The sequence below is a fragment of the Psammomys obesus genome, unplaced genomic scaffold (genome assembly GCF_907164565.1).
Source record: "Psammomys obesus unplaced genomic scaffold, mPsaObe1.curated_primary_1811, whole genome shotgun sequence".
Taxonomy (NCBI): Eukaryota; Metazoa; Chordata; class Mammalia; order Rodentia; family Muridae; genus Psammomys; species Psammomys obesus.
In genome coordinates, this window is record NW_026596100.1 from 1,858,826 (window position 1) to 1,884,924 (window position 26,099).

The 26,099-nt window shown below is 38.9% G+C and overlaps 1 protein-coding gene and 1 pseudogene across 5 annotated transcripts in view; one reads left to right on the forward strand and one right to left on the reverse strand.

The window, feature by feature from the left end:
- Positions 1–26,099, reverse strand: part of Fer (FER tyrosine kinase) — a 305,523-nt gene that overhangs the window by 175,896 nt on the left and 103,528 nt on the right. For all 5 annotated transcript variants that reach the window (XM_055628366.1, XM_055628367.1, XM_055628368.1 and 2 more), the window contains 2 exons: positions 10,684–10,776; positions 3,879–4,082 (listed from right to left, as the gene is read on the reverse strand). In XM_055628366.1, coding sequence (XP_055484341.1) covers positions 3,879–4,082; positions 10,684–10,776 — 297 coding nt within the window. The remainder of the gene's footprint in view (positions 1–3,878; positions 4,083–10,683; positions 10,777–26,099) is intronic.
- On the forward strand, positions 12,428–20,129 carry LOC129692130 (39S ribosomal protein L30, mitochondrial-like; annotated as a pseudogene).

The following is a 26,099-nucleotide window of genomic DNA, read 5'->3' on the forward strand; positions in this document are numbered from 1 at the left end:
TTCCACCTTTCTCTACTCTTCCCATATTCTGGGCTTCCACACAGCGTCTTCTCCTGGACCATTTCACATAACAACACTAGCCCAGCACATCCATGTTGTTATCTAGGGCAGGATTTCAAACTTGCTTTGTGGCTGAACAGTATGCTATGTTGACTATGTGCCACCACTTTTACTGGACATTTAGGGTGTTTTCACATCCTTGTTACATCCTGAATGGTGTAGAAGAAACAATGGAAATGTATCTTTTAAACATGTTCTTCACTTCAGTTAGTCACATGATCCAAGGAACAGGGTTTCTGGATCTTGTAATTCTGTTCTCAGGTTTTTGAGGATGTTCTATACTGCTATACTGGCTATGCTAATTAAACTTCTCAACAACAACAACAACAAAAATCATCTATTTTATTCTTTATTTCCTCACAGCTTTTGCTCTTAGTCTGTCTTCTGAAAAACAGTCTCAGAAGAAAAAGCATGCTATCTTAATAGTTTAATTTATATGAGAGATGTTGAGCATCTTGCATGACTATCTGTTCCCATTTTTATTTCTTCTTTAAAAAAAATCTATTGAAGGCATGCTGCTATGAAAGGCGGAAACTCATCGACAAGGAACTACTGGCAATGGGTGACTAATGAGAAGAAGATCAGTCCTCCCAGGGATGAGCCCTCTAAATGGCTGTCCAGCACAAAGTTGTCTGCTCCCCACCCATTAACACATAAATAACAAAAAACACGTGGCAGGCTGTATTTATAAGTTGTGCATATAAATGCACACATGCACATATAGACATATGGGGAAAGAGGCTATCAGTGTGAGAATGGAGGACCAAGAAGGAGATGTAGGGAGAAGGCCTGGGAGGAACTGGAGGGAAGAAAAAGAAAAGGGGAAAGTGATATAATTATAGTATTATTAAAATATATAAAAATTAGAAAATCAAGTTAAAAAAATTAGAAATTTGCTCAAAATCTTTCTTTTTTGAATGGGTTGTTTGGTTTTGTACAAAAATTTTTTTTTTTAAATTCTTTACATATTGTCCCTTTGGCTATATAGTTTGCAAATGCTTTCTTGATTCTGTTAAGCTGCCTCTGTAGTCTGTTGATGATTTCCTTTTTGTGCAAATACTTTTGTTTTTTCATTTGATGTAAACCTAGCAAACAATATCAAAAGCCTACTTCCCAGGCCAGTATCTTAAAGCACTTCCTGTTTTCTTCTACTGGTTTCAAAAGTTATGGTATCATATAGAAGTTTTAATAGATTTTTATTTGATATTTGTAACTGTGAGATAAAGAAGCTCCTTGTGCATATGGGAAGCTAATTTTCACAACGCCATTTTGTGTTCCTACCTCTGTCAAAAACCAACCAGTCACAGATGTGTAAGGTGGTTTCTGCCTTTCTATTCTGCTTACTGGGACACAGTTCTTTCTGTTTTTAATGTCACTTTGATGACTACAACTTCCTAGAACATTTTTAGGTCTGGTGACGCCTCCAGCTTCTCTTTGCTCAAGATGGTTTCGGCTATTGGGTTTATCTGTAGTCTCTTAAGAACTTTGAGATTATTTTTCCTAATTCTTTTTTGATGAGTCTGTATATCACGTGGGAATATTTTAATTATATTGACTTTTTCATGCATATAGAACATCTTTGTATATATTTGCATGTTTTTCAATATCCTTCATCCATGTTTTAAATTTTCCATTTCCTTTCATTTCTCTGTTACATTTGTGGCTAGAGTTTATAGCTGTTTGAAGAGGGATTATTCTTTTCATTTTTCTTGTCAGGTAGCTTACTCAGCATACAGAAATATGATCACTGCTCAGCCTTTTAGCTAAGATTGAGTGCATACAGAAATACACATGTGTTTGGGGGCTGACTTTGAATCATTAATTTTACAGAATTCATTAGTTCCAACAGCATTTCAAAGGTGAATCCTTTAGAATTCTCTATATACAAGACCATGTAATCTTTTAACAAGGGCAGTTTGCTTTTTCCTTTATTTGTCTGGATTTCTTTACATCTTTCTTCCTTCCTACCTGCTCTGGTGAGGACTTACAGTTCTGTGTTGAGGAAAGAACCATGAGCATCCTTGTCTGGTTCCACACTTAGAAGGAAAGCTGTCCTTTGCGTGTCTGTCATACATGACCTTCACTGGCTTACAGTATATTCTTTCCACCTGAACTTTGTAGGGTCAGTTCTCTCTGCCATGCGAGTCCAGCAGGCGTGGTGGCAAGTGCCTTTACCAGCTAAGCAATCTCAGCAGCCTCTGCTGTTCTCCATGTGTTTTTGCGCATGCATTCAAGGCCTTTCTGACCTTGTTCATGGTATCAGAGATGAGGTTTACTAAGTTTACTAAGAAGCATGGGAGGGTCCTTGGCTGAAATCTTGCTATTGCTTTTTTAATATTGGCACTGGTTGCTAAGGATTTCCTTTTGAAAATGGCATTTGCCTTATTCTGTAAGTTTTAGTATAATGTTTTTCCATTTTCATTTATATCAAGAATCTTGCCTTTTAAATATATTTAAATAACTACTAAATTTCATATATTAAATACCAACTCTAGTTTTATGTTACTTTTGTGTTATTTCTGGCTCATATGTTTGGGCTTAAAATAATACTCTATAAGTATTTTCTAAATAAATGAATTAATATATTAATGAATAAACAAGAGAATAAACAATACCATTATATGAAGATTTTCACCAGTTTTATTTTTTTAATTATCATTTTATTTTTAATTTATCATTTCCTGTTAATCTAAATTTCATGGCTCAGTCAACCCTGAAGTTGACTAAGTTCAAATTAGTATGTACACAAGTTACTAAATCCCTCAAATCCTATAGGTTCTGGTTATGATTGCAGCTTAATCTTTAGGTGAGGTAATTAGTATTACCCTTGTGCCTTGATATAAACTGAAGTTCTATGGAAAAGCATTTTCCAAATGTAAGCCATTCGAAATGATGGAGTAAAAATAACAAATACAGGCAACATTTCTTCTATTTGCCAGAACAATTGTCACCATAAATTTATCAATCAGTAAAAGCAAAAATGTCAAAATTACTGTTCATCTACTTAGTGCTTAATAAAGACAATCTATCAGGAAGTGACTTAGCAATACTTGGGGCCCACACGATAGCTTATTGGTTAAATGCACTTGCTGCAAAAACCTGGTGACCTGAGTTCGATTCCCCAAAACCCACGGAGTTAGAAGGAGAGAAATGACACCTGCGAGTTGTCATCTGACCTCCATGCATGTGCAAAGCATCCCCAGCCCCTGCCCCACACATCACAAACACAGGCGATGATCATGAATAACTCAGTGTGAGAAAGGAGCCTAACAATTTAAAATTCCTAAAAGTAGTCTTAGAAGAGTAAATAATGAGAATGTTGTTTATATTTCTTTATCATTTTCTATTTATTGCTTATTAATGTAAAGAAGTATTATAGAAAAATAAAAGACCAGTAATAATGAATCATAAATTTGCCACTGATGAATTGAAGAATTTCATTAATACCATACAACACAATGCATCAGTTTGAAAGTAGTTAAAGAGTTACCCTCAAAATCACACAATCTTAAGTTTTACTACAGGAAGAAATTTACATAGTATTTACATTACTTTTGTTTCTAATTTAAAATACTTTAGTATTCAAATTCAACTCAAATTCCATTTAATTTAATTTAATTAACTCTTAAATATGATATTTTCTCATGAAGATTTAAAATTTCAGTCAGTTTTAGAGCATTATGTTTATGTAATTAACGAAAAACGAATTTGAATTTATAGCGTGGCAAGCAGTTCCCATAAACCATCCACCAACATAGTGTACGCCTCCCGCAACAGACCACGTCAATACATATACATGAACTAGACTGGAAACGTACATCAACAAATTGTATGATAAAGTGTCTCCTCTGTCCATCAGAATAGACAGAGAGGACATATTCACCGGGTTTCCCATGGCTCTCTCGCACCAGGAAATCTCCCTGCTGCTTCAGCAGTTCTTGGGCCTCTATTCTGGGGATGGCACCATGGTACCAGTCATGCTCCGCCAGCGGTTTCTCGCCCACTGAGATCATGTCAGATAGCTAAAAAAGATTTTAAAGACTAAGTTAGGAAAAAATAAACCTTATCTGCTTTCTAGTAAAATTCACTGCAAGTATAAATACTCATTACATATGCTCAGCCTTCATCTGCCAATTAAAAATTAAATGATAAATCCGACATTTTCACAATAATTAAAGAAAATGTCCCCTGAAGTACCAGGCCTGAAGTTTAACACAAATACTTATCCTTTGATGCTTTTTTCTATCATGCACAGAGGCATTAGAATTTAAAGTTAACAGTCCCTAGACTTATTATTTTTATTACAAAATAAATCTATTTAATAATAATCATCAATCAGAAACATTATGAAAAAAATACATTCAGAGAAATGTATCACAAACACACTAAACATATTTTTTCATTGAATTGACTAACTCTGGAAACACAGACTGCGCACTGTGCCTAAGAGCAGGTAGGAACAGGTCTCAGAGCAACCTGAAGCTGCCTCAATAAGGCTTCCTCACCCACTCCTCTCCCTTACCTCTGCTAAGCCATTACTCTGCCACATGGCCAGTCTTGGGTTTGCAAAGCAATGGCAGATAAAGCCCTGGGAGAAATAGCATCAAAGAAAACCAGCAGCATGCAAACCCAACACACGGGGGAGGCTATTATAAGCTGTGAACACAGAAAGAAAAGAAAGCCATCTATTACTTTAGAAGGACAAATGTTCAAGACAAACAGCAGAAAGAGCTGGCTCTGAAATTCCTGAAGTTAGTGGTGGTTGTTATGATCACAAGTAAGTTCTGTTGTGTTCTATCGTTTCACTGAACTAACTGCCCCAGGTATTTCATGGGTAAAGTATAACATTTTATACAAATTATTCTGGCTCTCAGAATACAGCATTGATGCTCCTCGTGAACACAGTTTATAAATTGGAAATAACTAGGATTAACAATAAAGTTATGGATTGGATCCAAAATGTCCTCCAAAAGCCCTGTGTTGAAGACTGTCCTTCAGGCCATGGTTGGTGGAATGAAAGAAAAGAAAGAAAAAAAGTCAGACCATCTGGTGGCAGTCCTTGGAAAGGACTCCCCACTCTCACGGCTGATAAGAGCTGAGTGTGTGTTTCCATGAAGGAGCTAAAATAAGCCTTTTGTTCTCAGCGGTCATTTATCTCAGCACTTTGCCACAGTGAAGGAAAGCCCGTGAACACAATGAATAAAAGGCAAACATACAACCATCCAAACTGAGGACTTACAGGCTGATATTATGCACCTTATAACTAGGCAGTAAGTGAAAAGCAGTTTAAAGACAGCCTACACTGATCTGTATCACTGAAGAGGTTCAAGCCCAACATACCGTTATCCAAAATTTATCTTAATAGAGATAAAAAGAAAATGTTCCATATAGACCTCAAGTATATTGTACATTTTGGTAGTTATTCTTCCATTTATGGCACCTACACTGTTAAAATACGAAAATGATGTGACAATTTTGTGGCAATTTTTTTCTAAGTGTAGTAAGTCTTTTTATTCTTTTACTGCTAACAATAATGAAAATAATGAAAACACAACAAGGGAACCACCAGTGAACAAGTAAACAGATATTACATTTAAACATTAATGTGAAACTTGTCCAAAGTTTTGTAAACTATACCAAAGAGCTGATAAATTTTCAAGAAGGTAATGAGAAAAATCAAATATCTTTTTTTACATTTGTCACAATATATCTAAATATGTTGGTCCAACTTTTTTACTTTAGGAGAAACCTATTTCTAAGCCTCTCCAAAAGCAAAGTGCCCAAAGATAAGGAATCCACATGACGCCATTCTCAGAGGACTCTCCTGACAGAGCAGTGGCACAAGCAAGGACACCATGGTCTGTTCCCTCCCTGGCTGGCTGGCTACCCATCACAACTGCCATTTACCTAGATTTGGAGGAGTCTAGAAAACTCAGCCAGTCTAAAAGGGGTTTCAGACATGGTTTAACTAACACTGAAGATTTTTGAAGATAAAGTATGTTTGGAAAGGAAATCATTCTGAGAGAATATCAGTTTTGTATTTTGTCTTTTGTGTTTAAGAAAATAAATATATTTTATTTGGAAAAGGTGCCCCAAATCAATGACAGCATGTTTTCACCAGCTTACTGTGATCACTGGCAATTTTCCATCAGACATTTTAACTAAAATTGAGGAGTTCATTTACAATGAACACTATGTAGCCAGACTTCAGTATAGAATACAGGAAGTGTGGCACCATCTGTTTCTTATTTTAAACATTTGAACAAACACTTGAAAAACAGATTTGGTCTCATACAATAAAAATTGTACAAAATTAACCTCAGTAAGCCCTTCTTGAAAATTATATATAAGTAATTTAAAATTTACAACTCAGAGGAAAAAATATGTTTCTTAACATGACTGTGTAGAAGAAATTAGCATATGACTATGATATAACACAAAACAGTTAATAGTTCTTTGTTACTTTCTTAACATTTTATAACTGGAAAAAAAATGGTAAATTAAGACCTTAGGAATAATAGAAGAAAAATGATGTTTAAAATGTATAACATTTAATTTTAATTTGTCTTGATATGGGAATTACATGGTTACTTTTCTAGATACAAAGATAAACGCTGAAAAATGCATGAGAATAATTACATTCCTCCATGCTGATAAACCCCTTAAACATAATGTAGATTTCAAGAAAAAAAAGGTGCAAGTAAACATATTTGCATCATGATTCTACATTAAAAGCACATTTATGACCAACTTCTAATTTAAATATTCCCAAAATTAAAATAATACCTACGTCAATACAGCACAGAAAAATGACTTTTAAAGGGACAACATTAAGCCGGGTGCAGTGGTGCATGCCTGCTTCCCAGCACTCGGGGAGGCAACGGCAGGCAGATCTTTCTGAGTTCAAAGCCAGCCTGCTCTATAAAAGTGAGTTCAGGGCTACACAGGGAAACCCTGTCTCAAAAAAAAAAAAAAAAGAAAGAAAGAAAGAAAGAAAGAAAAAAATTTAAAAGGAGACAGCGTTGACTAAAACTTTAGATCTTTATTTGAATTAGACAATAATAATAATTTTTATCCAAGCTTGAATGAACCTGATTTTAAAGGATGTTTTTCAAAGAGTGGTATAATTAGAAGGACACTGTAGTCCACAGACCAGTAACAGCCGTTCACAGGCCCTGTAACGCGGAACAAAGGGTTGCTCAGCCTGGCACTGCAGCAATTCTATACAAAAGCACCTTGGAAAAAAGGGCAATGCTCTTGGCATGGCTGGACCAGGTCTCATAACTTTAAATGGTTTGAAAGCTTTCCAGCTCAAATGAACCTTTAGGATGGCCAGGAGGCTTTCAAGAGGTACAGCTAGTGCTGCCCAACAGCTCTGTCTGGCTTGAAGCAGGGTCCGGGAGACAGTCCTCAAGGCAAAATGACACAGCCTCATGAAGACGAGAAGATGTGGATGTGGAGCTGGTCCCAAGCTCTGGGATACTAGTGATATGTTACTTGGACCCCGCCATAAGCTGAAAGAGCACTTGCTGGGAGCCGATGTAATGTTAAAATATAAGTGCAGCTACGAATAGTGACATCTGATGTATCAGACACAATATACAGTTAAAGCCTATTTCATCTATCAGCTAATTATCTCATGTCCTTCCTTCCATCAGGATCTAAATGTCTCACTGGGCCCTCTAAAGATAGCTCCACAATTTAACCATTCAGTTACAAACATGCTGACTAATGGGTATGGCAGAAGAATGAAATCACAATTTCATTTCCTTTTTTTTTGTCCAAAATACTTTTTTTAAATATTTTTTTATTTTTAAATGATTTTATACATTCACTTATATTCCAGCTGTAGCCCTCCCCCTCTTTCCTTCCCAATCTTCCCCTCCTTGCCCCTTCTGAGTCCACTGAGAGGGGGTGTCCTCCTCTCCTTCCATCTGGCCCTCGCTGGTCAGGTATCTTCAGGATGGTTACAATGTCCTTACCTGTGGCCTAGCAAGGCTGCTCCTCCCCCGGGGGGGGTGGGGTGGGGGGGAGAGAGGATTCAATGAGCCAGACATTGAGTTCATGTCAGAAACAATTCCTGTCCCCCTTACTAGGGAACCCACTTCAATACTGAGCTACCATGGGCTATGTCTGAGCAGGGGTTGTAGGTTATATCCATGCATGGTCCTTGGTTGGAGAAACAATCTCAGGGAAGACCCCTGTGCCCAGATATATTTGGACCTTGTGGGGCTCCCTGTTTCCTCCACAATTTCATTTAATGCCCTACATATATTTGCTTTACTTTATCTAAAAGTAATATAAATCCAACTTTACATAAAGAAACAGTGATTAATAATTGCTGGTTTCTAAATGTTTAAACAAGTATGCTTCCAGATAGAAAAGAATGAATTTAGACCTCTCCCCATTTCAAGGCAGATTCACAAGTCAAATATGAATCTGACAAGGAAACAAGACAAGTATTTGCTATCATCCTGAAGAGCCACATAGTGCTCTTCACATATGGTATCAAAATCACAAACGTAATAGTGTCAAATTACTCACTGTGTGTGACACTATCACAAAAAAAAGAAAAAATGGCAAACTTACAGGCTAAGAAAAAACATTTGTAGACTACATATATGATAGTGGACTTGATTACCCCTAAAACACTTTTAAAAACTCACATAACTCAACATCTTAAAAAACAAAACAAAACAAAACAACAACAACAAAAAAAACAAGTTTGTGGCTGAGTATAGAGTCCACTGATAGAGTGCTCTGCTAGCAAACTTGAAAACCTGGATTCAATCAGTAGACCCTCAAAAAAGCACACAAAATATTTTAAGCGTGTAAACATTATAAATAGAATCATCTCTAAAGAATACATAAATAGCCAATAAGATCATGAATAACACTTAACATTATCAGTCACTAAGAATTTCAAGTAAAAATGACAATAACAAACCACAATCACTACATGCTTGCAATTAAAACAACAATAAAACAAAACCAAATCAAGGCTGCATACAAAGAAACCCTGTCTTGAAAAACCAAAAGAAAAAAAACCCAGTAATTCCACTACAAGGTATATAGCAAAGAAAAGTGAACTCATTCACAGAAGAATTAAAAAAATGTTCACAGTAGCAGTCTTCATACAAGCCCAAAAGTAAAAAGTTTTATCATAAAAGTCTATGACGATATGACATCAGATGATGAATAGACAAACAATGTGAAAAATCTATGCAATGAAATAGTATTCAATCTTAAGAAGAATTAAGTATTGCCACATAGTGCAACATGAATAAGCCTTAAAAACAGTATAGAAGAATAAGGAAGGGACATATGAAAAGCCTGTTGCTATATGATCCTGTGCATGTGAAAGGTCGGGCAAGAGGCATACTGACAGGTATTAGATAGAAGGAGCTGAGGCAATATGGGCTCAGGCTATCGTCTAAGAAGTGTGACGGACCTGGGACTACACCATTCCAGCATGCTGTGCTGATTATGCTGTACAACCCACAGAACACACTGAAACCTCTTAGAGTACATGTGAAAACATGAATTTTATGTTCTGTGAAGTTTATCACAAGGAAACAACCATGTGTTCATGTGGCAAGTATAGAAAGGGCTTTTCTGGAAAGGAAAAGGCATCATCTAACATAATCAAACATTTGAAGTTATGATTAAGTCGTCTTTAAGTAGCTATTCATTTTTGGATTCCCAGGCTTAGTGTGTGCAAGAGTCACAGCCACACAAAAGCTCAAGGCCTCCGTCAGCATGGGGATAGCACCTAACATGAGAGAACAGCTCCAAGTGGCTGATCGGGCATTTCGTGCTGAAACACCCAGATGTCGAGAGAGATAACCCATATTCTACAGCCCATCATGACAGGCCACACTGAAATTTCAGTGATTAAACTAGCAAAAAGAGTAATCATACTTTAATTATCAAATGTTCCTTACAATGGAAAAAAAAAAAAAAAACTAACACATTTTTAAAAACACACACAGTAATAGCTACTATAAAGGTGCTGTTTCCCTAGACACTATTTGTACTATTCTCTAGTAAGGTCCCAAACACATGAAAAGCCCATAATTATATACATGTCACAAGAAATCTGTGATATGCTGTTCCCTTTCACCCGTGTTTACAAAGCAATTCCAGTTACTGCAGCACAGCATGGCCTCACAGCACCTCACATCTTCAGTAGAAGTTTAGAACGGTATAATATCTTGAAAGTCTTCATACAGCTCTCATTCCAGGATGCTGTGAAACTATTCTATGTTATCAATACTTATATAATATAGCTGATCTCTTACCTTGCCTAGCAAATTTTATGACAATGTATTATATATAGAATACATGTGTATAAATTGTTCAATGTGACTCACAGATTCCAGCATCCAATGGAGGCCTCAGGATGTTCACAGACAATAAGGGAGGTTCACTGCATAAAAAGCTGTTTCTATCCTCCCTATAAAAGTTTTGCCTGAAGGTAAGCTACATTCATATGTAAACAGAGTCCTATGCACACAGAAAGTTGAATCTGATCTGATTTTTCTGTTTGTGAGCACAAACGTATAACCTGAAAGAAGCGAGACAATGATCACTCCAAGATAGCACAAACTTAATCTTACTTACTGTTGAAGAGCCCAGTGTTGACTTTGAAGACCTAATGATTCCAGCAATTGAATTTCGAATAGACTCAAATCTGGAGAGCCTCTCCTTTCTTTCCTGGAAGGGTTAAGAAGCAGCCATTAGTAGCAGCACATTGCTGAGTGTCTAAAGGTATTTGTTCATAGCTCACTTTTCTAACTATATCAAATACAAACTTCCCAACATAACCAACACATATAAATTTATATTCTCTTTTTCAGGTCCCTCAGTATATGTCTTGATTTGGAAAAAATTGAGGAAATTCACATAAATAAAGGAAAGTCAAAGAAAAGCAATTAATTATTAAACAATAGGTACATGAAAAAAGGCATAAGCTCTAAGGAAGCAGTGTACATTAGGACTCTTAAAAAGAACACAGTTGTGAGTTTTACAACTAAGAAAAAAAAGAGGGAAAGAAGAGAAGCACGCAACCATGTTGTGAGGACATGAATATTTGTAAGCTGAGTTAAGTCTCCAAAGGACTCACTGGATCATGAGGATAATGATGCCATGGACCACTGGGAAGGGAGGATAAAACAGCTGGGAAGGGTGGCAGGACTCTTTAAGGAGCCAAGCAACCTGCACTTCTCTTCCCATGAACATTTCAAAATATTACAACAGAAAAACCTATATCTTTCACATCTTCAGATCCGCTTTACCATTGCAAATGGAGCAAGTACAGAAAATAAGACTTAACAGGGAAAGAAAATGACAACTAGAAGGTGTGCAGAAGGGCCGGGAAGAGTGCATGGGTCTGTGTGCAAGTCCTGACTTGCAGCCCAGGACTGCACTACATTTCAGCTGCTGGCCAGCAGCAGACACAGAACAAGAGCACTGGCCTAGGGCGCAGCCGCTCTGCTGTCCCCCATCAAGGGAAGCTCATTGCTGCTGCACTCCAGAGCCTAGTATGGTGTCATACCTTGGTGTGTCCCTCTCCACTTGCCCACCCCACTGCTTTTACTTCTTCTAAGAGCAGTAAGACAGTATTTCTAAATAGCTATAACGGGCACAGCAGAAGTACCTGCTGCTTTCTTGTGACACTGTCATTGTCATACAGGTGACGTTAGCACTTTCATTGCATCTTTCTGTCAGTGGCTGCAGCAAAAAAGGGGATTTTCCAGCCACTCTGAGCAGCTGGAATATCAATTTGAAACAACGTAGGATAATCTAATAGAAGATTATCTTCTTCTTCAACATTCGTGTACTAAGGCTTTCATGTAAGTCACTATTTGTACCTTTGTACACTATTTGATCATGTATAAGACTGAAAAAAAAAAAACAAAACAAACCTTGCTTAGACTTACAAGCGAGTAGAAGTTAGAACTTTGAGCATACCTGTATCTTACATAATATTCTTTTAGAGAAAGGCATCATTCCCACAGTAGCAATGATGATCCCTAATGATGATCTTGTTGGGACTGTGAGGACGTGTTCTATAGCTTTAGCCCAAACATGAGATACAGATTTTTTTTAACGATGCTAGAAGGCCTGAGAGAAGAGCACTCACTGAAACACAAGAATAAAGCAACCTTTGACAAAGCATGTCTGTCCTCACTGTCAAACTGTTTGTATGCATATGCTTTGTTGTTGGTCTTTAAATCTATTTCCGATGTTTCATACATCTGCAGATATGACAACAGATTTAAGGAAGCAAAACTACAGCCAGGATGTAAGGGCAGACTGGTGGGGAGTTGAGCACATATGGCTGCATACAGGATGAGCACGTGGGATGAAAAACACGTCAGTGGCTGTGCATTCCACTCCCCAGAGAAACCTGTGCTTTCTCCTCTTCCTTTCTGGAATGTCCTATCTGCTCCGAGCAGCTGGAAAAGTCACCTTTTGGCTGCAGCCACTGACAGAAAGTTGCAATGAAAGTGCTAATGTCACCTGTATGACAATGACAGTATCACAAGAAAGCAGCAGGCACTTTTACTTTGCCCATATGTTTTTCCTCTGCAAAGAGTTCTTCATTCACATGCTAGAGGAAGTGTTCTTCCAGTGTGCGGGTACTAGAAAAATATGACTGAAAACTACACAGAGAAAGCATAAGCCAAAACAATAATTTTCTTCAAATAAGGTTTTCAGGATTAACATAGTAGAAATGGCCATCTTACCAAAGGCAGTCTACAGATCCAATGCAATTCCCATCAAATTATCAACACAATTCTTTACAGACGTTAAAAGAAAAATTCTCAACGTCATATGGAATAACAAGAAACCCAGAATCGCTAAAACAATTCTCTACAGTAAAAGATCTTCTGGAGGTATCTCCATCCCTGATCTCAAGCTGTACTATAGAGCAACAGTAGTAAAATCTGCATGGCACTGGCATAGAAACAGACTGGCAGATCAATGGAATGGAATAGAAGACCCAGAAATAAACCCACACACTTATGGACACCTGATCTTTGACAAAGATGCCAAAACCATACAATGGAAAAAAGACAGCATCTTCAACAAATGATACTAGTCTAACTGGATGTCTGCATGTAGAAAAATGCAAACAGATCCATACTTATCACCCTGCATAAAACTAAAGTCCAAGTGGATCAAAGACCTCAACATAAAACCAGACACACTAACCCTATTAGAAGAAAAAGTGGGGAAGAGCCTTGAACTCCTTCGCACAGGAAACAACTTCCTGAACAGAACACCAACAGCACAGGCCCTAAGATCAACAATCAATAAATGGGATCTCATGAAACTGAAAAGCTTCTGTAAAGCAAAAGACACTGTCATCAAAATAAAACGACTGCCTACAGATTGGGAAAGAATCTTCACCAACCCTGTATCTGACAGAGGGCTAATATCCAGAATATATAAAGAACTCAAGAAGTTAAAAGCAACAAATCAAATAATTCAATTAAAAATGGGGTACAGAGCTAAACAGAGAACTCCCAACAGAGGACTATAGAAACACTTAAAGAAATGCTCAACCTCATTAGCCATCAGGGAGATGCAAATCAAAATGACCCTGAGATTTCACCTTACACCCATTAGAATGGCCAAAATCAAAAACTTGAGTGACAATACATGCTGGAGAAGATGTGGAGAAAGGGGAACTCTTTTCCATGGCTGGTGGAAATGTAAACTTGTACAACCACTTTGGAAATCAATCTGGTGCTTTCTCAGACAATTATGAACAGTGTACCTCAAGATCCAGCTATCACCTCTGGGCATATATCCAAAAGATGCTCAAGTATACAACAAAGACATTTGCTCAACCATGTTCATAGCAGCTTTATTTGTAATAGCCAGATGCTGGAAACAACCCAGATGTCCCTCAGTTGAGGAATGGATACAGAAATTGTGGTACATTTGCACAATGGAATACTACTCAGCAATCAAATAAGGTTTAAAAAAAAATTAGGGAAAAAATTTAAATATTAGGAAATATTTTCTACACATGAAATAATTATATGTATTCATACATATTAACATATTCATAAACTGCCCCAGGTATGCTTTGGGCACCCAACCCTAGAAAAGAAAACCTTTCATCAAAACTCTTTACCATTTCCTTAAGGAGATAATATTAGAATTATATCACAGGTTAGAAATATCTGATAAGTAAATCAGGTGTGGGATGAATGACTTCAAAACCCACTCTTTTGACCTTAAGTCACAAAGTACAAGGATACAATTGGTGAAAGCAGGTTTTCTAAAGGTTAAAGGTGCAATTTAGATAGACTGATCTAAGAATATACTAATAATCATTGTAATACCACCTCATACTTTATAGATGGTAATCAAAATGCAAACGGAATTTACAAGATATTCCAGCCAGCTTCTGCTCCCTTGGTGTCCAGATTTCCAGCAGTAAAACAACAAATTCATTTGCCTAGTTCTTGTCTACATAATATTCAATACCAGCTTTATATTACAGTTTACCTAATAACACACCAGCCTGTGCTGAATTTACTGACAGGCTGATTTTTATAGGCAACTATTAGATGGCTATTTACCAGAAAATAAAGATGAAAAACCCTCTTTCCAACAGACACTGTGAAGTGTGCCTGAGTCAGGCTGCTGGTGGGTGGGGAAGAGCATTCATTCGCCCACCTCAAGTGAGAACATGACAGAGAGCTTGCTCCATGGAAGAGAGAGGATCATCTGCCAAAGTGACAGCTCCTCCCAGTGGAGGGAGGCAGTGGAGGAGAGCAGGGAGTGGCAGCATTATGGAAGACCCTGACAGCTAAGCTCCACGTGCAGAATTAGTTTCACATCTCATTTAAGAACAGTTTTTTGGAGGAAGAGTGCTATAATTGGGATGGAAAGCAAATATACCAATTAAAAATAGCTTTTCACAGTGTGAAATTAAATAATTAAAATCAGATCTTGATTTGTCCTGGGTAGAAACACACACACAAACACACACACATGCACACACGCCATATTTCACTGTTGACTTTATATCAAACAACTAAATGGCTACTTTTAAAAATTAAAAAGGCTACCTTTTAAGACAGTCACCATAAATAGAATGCCTAACTGCATCTATACATCTGTATTCACACATATAAAACTAGAATGTGTCATATTAATTATAAATTTACCTGCTATTACTCATTATCAATATCCTTTACCTCTATATGAAACAATAGCTAAATTTCCTAATGCTTAGTCATACCCTTCTAGGTTTCCGATAACTCTTCACTGTGAAGCAGAAGCATCAAGGGCAAGGGTGAAGGGTTTGTGACGTCAGAGGCCACACCACATGGCTTTCTTGCTGCTGCAGCGAGAGGTAACACTGAACCACAGAGCAGTTCTCCAAGCAAGGGCCTGGAGGGAGTAGCAAAGATGAGGCTCTCACACAAAAGGCACAAGACTGTACAGAGGTCTACCCAAGTGACTCCTCTGTTCCCAGCCTTCTCCGCAGTTGGAGGGAAGGCTCTAGACCAGAAAGATTCCTGCCACCAAGATCCCTCTGCCCATCACTGTGAGACACAGATGCTCATAAAGCAGAGACACTGGCAGCTGCAGTCACGGCCACAAAGGAAAGTCCTATTCCGTCCCCAGAGACCCTCAGCACAGGACACAAGAAGTGTAGTCAACTCTCAAAGTAGGTATGGGGACACATTTTTGTTCATAATGAGGCATTAAAATAATAATCTATTATTATTTTCTATAGACTTCTGCAAATAAGTCCAACCTCATGACATTCTTTGAAGAGACAATCTGCTCTGAAGAAATAACCAAACCTGGATGCCTGAAGGTTCAAGAACAAGATGATGTCAAGAACTATGTTGAAGAGATATGGAGAGAGTGGGCAGCCTTGCCTTGTCCCTGATTTTAGTGGGATTGATTTAAGTTTCTCTCTGTTTACTTTGATGTTGGCTATAGGCTTGCTGTATATTGCTTTTACTATGTTTAGATATGTGCCTTGTAGCCCTGATCTCTCCAAAACTTTAAACATGAATGAATGTTGGATTTTGTCAAATGCTTTTCAGCATCAGTTGAGGAATGGATACAGAAATTGTGGCACATCTACACAATGGAATATTACTCAGCAATAAAAAACAAGGAAATCATGAAATTTGCAGGTAAATGGTGGGAACTGGAAAAGATCATCATGAGTGAGCTATCCCTGAAGCAGAAAGACACACAGGGTATATACTGACTCATAAGTGGATATTAGACATATAATATAGGATAAACATACTAAAATCTGTACACCTAAGGAAGCTAATCAAGGAGGACTCTGGCCAAGATGCTCAATCCCCATTCAGAAAGGCAAAGAGGATGAACATCTGAGGAGGGAGAAAACAGGAAACAGGACAGAAGACTACCACAGAGGGCCTCTGAAAGCCTCTACCCTGCGAGGTGTCGAGGCAGATGCTGAGACTCATAGCCAAACTTTGGGCAGAGTGCAGAGGATCTTATGAAAGAAGAGGGAGATAGTAAGACCTGGAGAGGACAGGAGCTCCATAAGGAGAGCAACAGATCCAAAAAGTCTGGGCACAGGGGTCTTTTCTGAGACTGATACTCCAGCCAAGAACCACTCATGAAGATGGCCTGGAACTCCTGCACAGATGTAGCCCAGTGTCCAAGTGGGTTCCATAGTAATGGGGACAGGGACTGTCTCTGACATGAACTGATTGGCCTGCTCTTTGATCACCCCCCACCCCCGGTGGGGAGCAACCTTACCAGGCCACAGGGGAAGACAATGCAGCCACTCCTGATGAGACCTGATAGACTAGGATCAGAGGGGAGGAGGACCTCCCCTATCAGTGGACTGTGGGAGGGTCACAGGTGGAGAAGGGGGAAAGAGTGGGAGGTTAGGAGGGGAGGAGGGAGGCAGCTACAGGGGGGATGCAAAGTAAATAAACTGCATTTTAAAAAAAAAACTAAAAATAAATTTTAAAAAAAAGAAAGAATAAGCTGACAACAGCTGTACTCAGAATGCCGGGCTGGGAGCCATTCTTAGGGGCTGTTAGGTAAAACAGCCATGCCATCTGCAGGGATGTTGTCAAGAAGTAACTGCAGGGACATTCTATCACAGAGAGGATTGCCTGAGAAAGTGCAGTGCACGTGATGATTCCAAATGTGACAATAACACTGTAAATATCAGAACATCCTTTTAAAAGGAATGTGCTTAAACAAATAACCCAGCCTTCAGCAGATGTTGATTTTTCTTGGAAGAATGAAAAAATAAATGATTTGTTTCAACCCAGGTTTAGAATTTAAGTAATAAAAAGAGTTTCAGGATGGTTTGTTGATGAAGTTTTCTAACTGAAGGCACTGAAGCAACCAGTGTCTAGTTACCAAGTGTAGAATGCTATGCTGTCTTCTGCTGTTTGCACATTAAGGATATTTATTTAAAGAAACACAGCCCACTTACTAAGTCAATTATCTTCATACCCCCCCAAACTAAATTAAGCCTCAAATGTATAAAGAGAAAGTTTGCTGTTTTTAAAAAAGACCATGTTGTAAAAAAGCAATGCCCAGGGAACTGAGAGCTAAGCTATAAAATGTTATAAATCAGCTTTCTTACTCTTTCTTACTTTAAGTCTATGTCCCTTGTGTAAGATGCTGCTGCTGGGTGAACAGAGTCAGGAAGTGGCTACAAGAAGTTCCCTTCCTCCTTATCATCTAGATACAGTTCAAGCTCTGGAGTGCTTTCCCCAAATGTTTAGGCCAAATTACTAAAATAATAATAATAATTCAAGAGTATTATACTTAGAGCAAATCTAGATATGCAGTATGGACAGATTGCCATATGTCTCTTAACTCATGTGCAGTCTCCCCTCACCCACTGACCGACCTCAGAGTGTCACTGCACTGGGCTGAGCGCCAACTGTTGGGATCAGGATTTGCTCTTGCTCTGGTGTACTCTGTCTTCACCATTGAAGTACCACAAAAATATGTCACTGCCAGAAACTTCATCTGTGCTTGGCCTACTCACTCTTCCTTCTCCCAAGGCACTCTTTTGAGAAAGGATCCAGAAGTACAGATGCATTTCAAGTCCCTTCCTGAGCAATCCCTCCCACCCTGATCCCACAAAATAAGTGTAGATGGACTTTGGCCTGTGTGATTTTGTTTTTGCAGATATAATTATTATGAATCAACTTGTCCAGATTCAGTATAACCAAGATTTTTGTTTGTAAAACAACTAAGGGACATAATAAAACACTGAATTATTCTCCTTTCCTTACAGTAACAATGAAACAAGGGAGACAGAGTACCAAGAGCATTGTGTATTATGTGGCAATGGGCTAAGTGGTAATGAGCACTTCATTAACTTCAGCCAGCCTTCCCTCGCCTACTCTCCAGCATCACCCCACCTAACAAACAGTTTCCATCAGGGTAGAACAACCACATCAAAAACAATTAAAGGGAAGAAACGAAATAAGAACTTTAAAGATCACCTTATCAAAATTCTCGGCAGATGTTGTTCATGTCTTTCCCCAATGGCTTCCACGCCTCTTTTATCTCACCAATCTCCTCTCTGCCTGAACATAATGAATGCTCATGGATATTAGTGGCTATTATTTTATCTTTGCTACCAATGAAAGAGGTGTACGCTCTGTTTCCATGTGTAGGAATGCTTGGAACATGTGTATACACGTGCTTGTTTCAATTTTTGTTTTTAATCCTCTTAAATATGTATTTATAACAGAAATTATAATCCCATGTTTAACCTCAAAAAACCTTTATTCACTTATTTTTATATGATCTGTGTGCCTTAATGTGTACTTCCATGCAGGCAGGAGTAAAACAGCCCCGCTGGAAGCGTGGTTCTCCTTGAACTGGAGTTAGAAGCAGTGTGAAGCACCATGTGGTTCTCTGAAAGAACAGTGAATGTTCTTACCTACTGCACTATCTCTCCAGCGCCCTCTGCCCTGATGGTCAGGTTTTTGAGAAAGGATTTTCTGTAATGACCAAGGCTGGGAATATAGCTCAGTTGTGGGGTACTTGCCTACCATGCACAAGGCTCTAGTCAGTCATCATCAGATAGATGGATGGATGAATGTATGGATGGATAATAAACAATGAAATTGAAAACAAACTGCTGACTACTCTAGAAGGAGGGAGAGACAGAGTATGTTAAGGCCTCGTAGACTCAGTATGTTAAGGCCTCAAAAACTCAACAGACTAGTTTTCCACAAAAAAAAGTGGCAGGTTTTCTCAAACTTAGAACAAAGAAAAGGTTGGGTACTGTTGTCTACACAAGGATGGGGAGGAGCAATTCCTTCAGGGGTCTGCATGCTCTTTCTAATACTGCTTTAAGATACCAGGGACATCAGATTGAACACAGCGTCACTGCCTCTAAAAACTAGAATTATTACACTTAAAGTTGGGGTTTTGCTCTCAGTATTTCAGAGGCCTCCAGACAGACTACAGACTGTGAAAAAAGGTATGGAATCTCTCATTGGTACAGATTGGATTTGCCACAAAATTACCAGATCAAGAATCCCAGTATTTCAGCCTAGACACAAAGATCATGAAAAATAAGGTAAGGACCCTCAGAACCCTCATAAACTGCACATTGTTACGAGAATAAGAAGTACAAAAAGGTGTCCATACTGGGAGAAAGACATGATCAAGACTCAGACTACAGAAGGCACACAGCCCTCAGATTCACAAGAACATACCCTCAGTGAACGCAAAGCTGAAAGTGGTTAAACACTTGATACAGATCAGCCCCTGAAGGTGCCACAGGGACTTCCCACAGAAGACAACATGTACAGCACCTGCCTCAAGAGCATGGGGAGCTGGTCGAGCGCTGGCATCCTAAGCCTGTGGAGCAGGAAGCAGTCCTGAGGCCACAAGCTTCAGATTATAAAATGCAGGCGACTGAGGAAACGAGTCTCATTACAGACCGTGCTAATCCAGTTGTCTCCATTGGGGGGTGGGGAAGATATCAGTTTCTCCATGTCCTGCTAACACTATCTTCTGTTTCCTTATGGCAGGCATGCTGGTTGGTGTGAAGGGTTACTTGCTTCATTTCTGAAGGATAAGTTCACTAAATGTGACATTCAATGTTAAAGTGGGTTTTCACAGCACACTGTCTTTTGACCTTCATTGTTTTCAGTAAGATGTTGCCCTTATACAGATGTTTTTCTTCCCTATTTTTTAATTGAATACAGTATGAGGAAATATAATCATATGCTTATTTACATACATACAGGGGGTGAGAGAAGGGATAGAAGAAGGACAAGATGGAGGGAGAAAGAGAGGGAAGAATGAGAGAGCGGGAATAAGGAAGAGAGACAGAGGCAGAGGTGAACCTGAAGCTTGAAGGTACCAGAAGACACCAGGCTAGCGCTGCTCAGATGCTCTCTGGCTTAGTGGCCTTCCTTCCCGATTCAATCCCAGTGACATGCATGAGACCCCTTAGTGTACGCTGATGACCACAAACTCTGCTCTACGCTTCCCTGTTGCTTCTGATTCATCTCTGTTTCATACTTCTCTCAGCGTGCCCTACAGGTCCCTGATCTTTCCTTCTGTGTCTAGTCTATTATTAACAAGCCCATCTAATGAGGCTCAGTTCTAACGTTCTTCTCCAGCAATGGTATTTTTATAGCAGCATACTGCTGCTGAAATGCTCCTTCTTCTCATAGCCATTGTCCATCCTTTGTATTAGAACCCTTGGGCTTTTTTGTAACAGCTATACTGAAAGTACCATCTGATCATTCCATTATCTGGGTCATCTCTTGTCTGTCTATGTTATAAATAATGAGCTACAAGTCTTTTTAGCATGTCTTATAATCTTGCATTATTGCCAAGAAACATGCATAAAAGAACAGGAGTCAGAATTCAGTATTTACCTGGAGAAAAGAGGGCATCTATTTCCTGCTCCTGCTGTCCAACCTCTAATGTTACAGCAACAGTAACCGAGCAGGACCTTGGTTAGCTGTGATTTTAGTTTGAGTCAATGACCAGTCCCTTGTTCACATCACTAAGGAGATGCCTATCAGACTCAAGTACCCACAGAGCTGGGGATCATAGCCCCATGTGCTACAAGGTCCACAAGCTCAAGTAATTCCTTCCTTCTATAAGTTGCCTTGGTCATGGTGTTTTACCACAGCAACAGAGAAACAACTAATAATTTGCCTCAAAAGAAAAAAAAAGACAAAGAAGAAAAGAAGCAAGGAGTACGGAGATGGGAGAGGAAAAGGAGGGCACTGGGTAGATTCTGTTGCCCCACGCTAAGGGCTCTATGCATACAACTTGATCCAGGATGGCGGATGGCGTGCTCAAAGACCTGATCTCTCCCGATGAAGGAACCTGTTCTTTGACTGCCCAGCTCTCTGACAGATTGTTAAGTGCTCGTATTTAGGAGCTCACTGCCTAACTTTTGTTATGAAGACTCACCAGTGGTCTCTGTAGCTCTCCATTTCCAATCACATTTATACCAGTCACCATTTCACTGCCTTTATGCATGAAGCAAAACAAGAGTCATACTCAAGAGTCTTCACTAAGGCAGAAACTAAAAAGCATTAATTCATCACAGTCTCCATTTGAGGACACATAGCCAAGGTTACATAGTACATTACTCAGCTGACAAGGGAAAGGAACAAAGGCCAAGCAGGATACAGAGGCATATTCACTTAATCCCAGCACTAGGGACACTGGGGCAGGAGGATGAAGAGTTGGAAGCCAGGCTGGAGTACCTAGTAAGACCTCCTTTTCTTCTTTTTTAAAGTTAAAATGTCAAAGGCCTCCTAAATTGTTATTTCTGTTATTTTGGGTTTTGTTGTTGATGTCTTCCCCGTGTTGAATGCTTTTACGGATGGGAAGACTCTTTCTTTGCACTGTGTTTATGCAGAGGCTCCACAGCAGCACTGTGAAGACTACTAAGTACGTTTCATTTTTGGAAAGGTTTAAGTTTCCAGCTTTATCAGAATGTCTCTCAGGTGCATTTGCTGTTTAGTACAGGCCAGGCACCAACCATCCTCCCACCCACTCAGGGATGCTCCTGCTGCTTCCAACTATTAATTGGGTGCTTTTGGAGCTTCAGGGCCACAGTCAAGACTCTATTCACTGGAACAGAATTAGAAACAGTAAGACATAAAAGAAAATCCTAGGATAATAAAAGAATAAAAAATAATAAACTCTAAATATAGAGAGGTGGTGACTTTATTTTTTGCTATTATTATCAGCTAATAGCATCCAACCAAGAGATGTAGTTTACTCCAACTGAAAACTTCTTGCAATGAAAAAAAAATATTAATTTTTTTTTTCCAGTGGAGTTTCACTGATCATGTAAGTCACACTTATGGTCAGGTCTCACGCTCAGCAGTACATGGCCAATACAAAATGAACTTAGTGATGTTTTCGTAGATTTTTGTTGTTGTTTCATATATATATATCTATCTTTTGGCTTGTACAGCATTATTCCCAGTTTTGTGTTTTTACAGAAGTGTGTGTGTACACACACATGTGTGTGTGTGAGTGCACTTATTTGCATGCATACGCATGTGTGAGTGCTTGTCTGTGTGTATATATATTTCTTGTGCTTTTCCTTTTTTAATTCTGGTTTGTTTGGTTTTATTTGCTTATTTGTTTTCTAAAGAAAGATGGCAGGGCGTGGGATGGGTGGGAAGGTGAGGAAGGTCTGGGAGGGGATGAGGGATTTTCCTGAGACAATGGTAGCCGGGAGCTGAGGAGATGGCTTTAAGAACCTGATCAAGCTTTGAGTGCGTACTCCCTCTCAGCACCCCAAGAAAGCTGGCCACATGTGGGACACCATTATCTCCTGCAGGGAAAAAACAGGTGGGGGTGCCCCCAGTTAAACAAGATCAACGCTGCACGGCACATTTGAACGTCTGCACGTATCCAGATACAGGAGTCAATGGACTCTCCTTAACTCACCTGACTCAGGTGACTATTACATCAACACACAACTAACTCAGGATGCTCCCTTGGAATGTGCACTTGTAATTCCAGAGTTCCAATAAGCAATTACAGATGTGCACTCTCAGGTTCACTGACACTGCTCAAAATGCCAAGACTCAACCTAATTGTCCACGCATGGATCAGTGCAGAAGAAAAATGTGTAGATTCACAACATAGTAAATACTATCCAGCCTTAAAGAAAAAAAAGGGGGGGCCAAATCTGGAGAGACAACTCAGTGGGTAAAGTGTTTGCTATACACACATGGGGACCTGGTTTCAGATGTCCAACATGCATGTAAAAGGCCAGGTGTGAGGATTACATCTGCATTCTACAAACCAGTGGGAAGTGGCAACAGGAAAGGTCTAGCCCTACTGGCCAACCAGCTGAGCAGAAAGGACAAAAGGCTCAAAAGCAACAGTAAGGAGGGTGGAAGGTGAGGCAGCTGACAAAGGAATGTCAAATACACATGAATGCTCCCACATAAAATTCTCAATATTTTCTACGTAATTTGTTGAAATTCCTGAGTGATGATCTAAGACTTTTAGACAAGCTGAAACTGAATTTAAAATGTCTTTTTTCAAAAAGAACTGTATTCCCCCAAAGAAACGTGTCCTTACTTATTGTAAGAGCAAAACAAAGGTAAAATGACTAATGTTCAGCAGTATTGCGAGAGCTGGTGAACTCCTAAGGAGAATGAGCCATGAGTTCTGCCACGACTCCTTACTTCTCCAAGAGAGTTCATTCTGACTGAGCAGGCAGCACAGACGCATCCACAAAAGCAAATAGGAGATGGGTGAATTCCATTAAAACTCTATTTAGGGACATGGAAACCTAAATGTCAAATAATTTTTACATGTCACAACAAATTTTTCTTTTGACTTTTACAAACATATAAAATGGTAAAAATAATTCATAGTTGGTAGTAATCCCCAAATGGGTCAGGTTTGCCACATAGGCCATGATATTTTATCCAGTAATATGTCACCTAAATTATATAATCTGTAACACAGACACTATATTAAGAATGAATAAGAAAGCAGATTTAGAAGTCAGACTAAAGAGTAAATTCTCAGTATACCACTTCAACTTCCAATCTATACAACCTTGGCCAAGCTGCCTATCCTTACCCTGCACCAATTTTCTTTTGTGTAACCTGAGAATCATACTAATAGTGACGATTAGAAAGGTAGAGCATTGCCAAACAAGACTGCAAGAAGGTCCAAATATGACACACAAAGGAATTAATAACACCCTGGGCATCTAATACAGGTACATCCTGTATGAATATGAGTGAATATCATTCTACTGATGTTATAATCAAAACACAGGAAAATCTTCATCAGTAGAATGTGATATGACATTATTTTTGAGGGTGGTGGGATGCAAATGTAACCAAGTTAAAGATATCATGATGAGACTATCCTAGATAGATCTAGGTTAGTCCTAAGCCAATGTCAAGTACCCTCAGAACATGACAGACAGAAGAGAAGCCAATGGGGCTATGCGGAAGAAACAAAATGGTGTGTTCTCTCTATGAGGCAGAGAAGATCCCAGCTGCCACCGAGGGCCAGAGGAGAAGTAGGAGCAGGAGGCAGTCCCTCAGTCCTGTGCTCTGAGGCTTCTGACTTCCCCAACACTGAAACAATCATTTCACGTTTGTCTTAGAAAGCAATCACTGGCATTCTAACTATACAAAAAAAAAAAAAAAAAAAAAAAAAATCACCCTTCATAGTAAATCAGAAAAACTGGTCAAATATGACATTGTTCTCACAAATTCTACACAACAAAATTAAAGTGTGTGTGTGTGTGTGTGTGTGTGTGTGTGTAAGAGTATGTGCAATTTGTCTTTCATTTCTTATCCATATTTTAGAAACTTATCTCTAACTGAAACAACACATTGCCTCAAAATTTTCTGTCAACAATATGTTGCAGTCCCAAAGGCAAATGTTCTCAGCAGGCGCCTGGATCATTCCAAGAAATCATGTAGTAGTATTCACAGTCAACTGCAAGGTCACTGGGTGTTTATTTGCCAACGGCACAGGAACAAGAAAACTGGTTCTTTTCTCTGCCTTGCTCACATCATTTTCACACAAATTAGCGTGGTTTGAAGCTCCTTGTATTTTAGGATCTAATACTATTAATGACAGTCTGCTATCTATAAAGAAAAAAAGGACCTTAAAAGGCAACCAAAGGATAAGAAGATGGCTCACTGTTAAGAGTACCTGACTAACATGCAAGTCTGAAGTCAATCCCCAGCAACATGAACATGAATGAATGGATGAGAGAGAGGAAGGAAGGAAGGAAGGAAGGAAGGAAGGAAGGAAGGAAGGAAGGAAGGAAGGAAGGAAGGAAGGAAGGAAGGAAGGGAGGGTAGGAAGGGGGAAGGAGGGAGGAAGGGAGGGAGGGAGGGAGGAAGAGCTCAATTCCCAAGCCAAACATAAGTAGGGCAATATTTGCATATGCAGATAGGACATTACTAAAAAGATGAATATTGAATATAAGTACAGAAATTCTACTGCAATACTTTCTCTCTCATCTGTTGCAATATAATCGTGAAATAAAACTCCATAAAATCAGCAGCAGAAAGGACCTCCTACATCTAAGTTTCCATCCTACGTCTAAGTGCCATCCTACCAAAAACAATTTACAGATTCAGTAAAACTCCAATCAAAATAACATTCTTCTGAAAAAAAGAAAAAAAATCCCTAAATTCTTATAGAAGCATAAATGACCCCAGATAGCCAGAACAATACCAAGCAAAAAGGTCAATTCTGGAAGGAGTAATATACAATCTCCAGACTATAAGCTGTACTGCAGGGTTCTAGTAATAAAAACAGCATGGTACTGGCACAAAAATGGACAAGTAGATTAGCGATATGAAACAGACCCAAACATGAGTGCATGTAATTACAGCCATCGGAAGTTTTACAAGGATTCCAAAAAGGCACTATAGAGAAAAGATAGCATCTTTAACAAATGGAACCTGGGGAACTCTATGTACATATCTACAAGAAAGGAATGCAGCCCCAACAATTATCCGGCACAAAACTCAACTCTA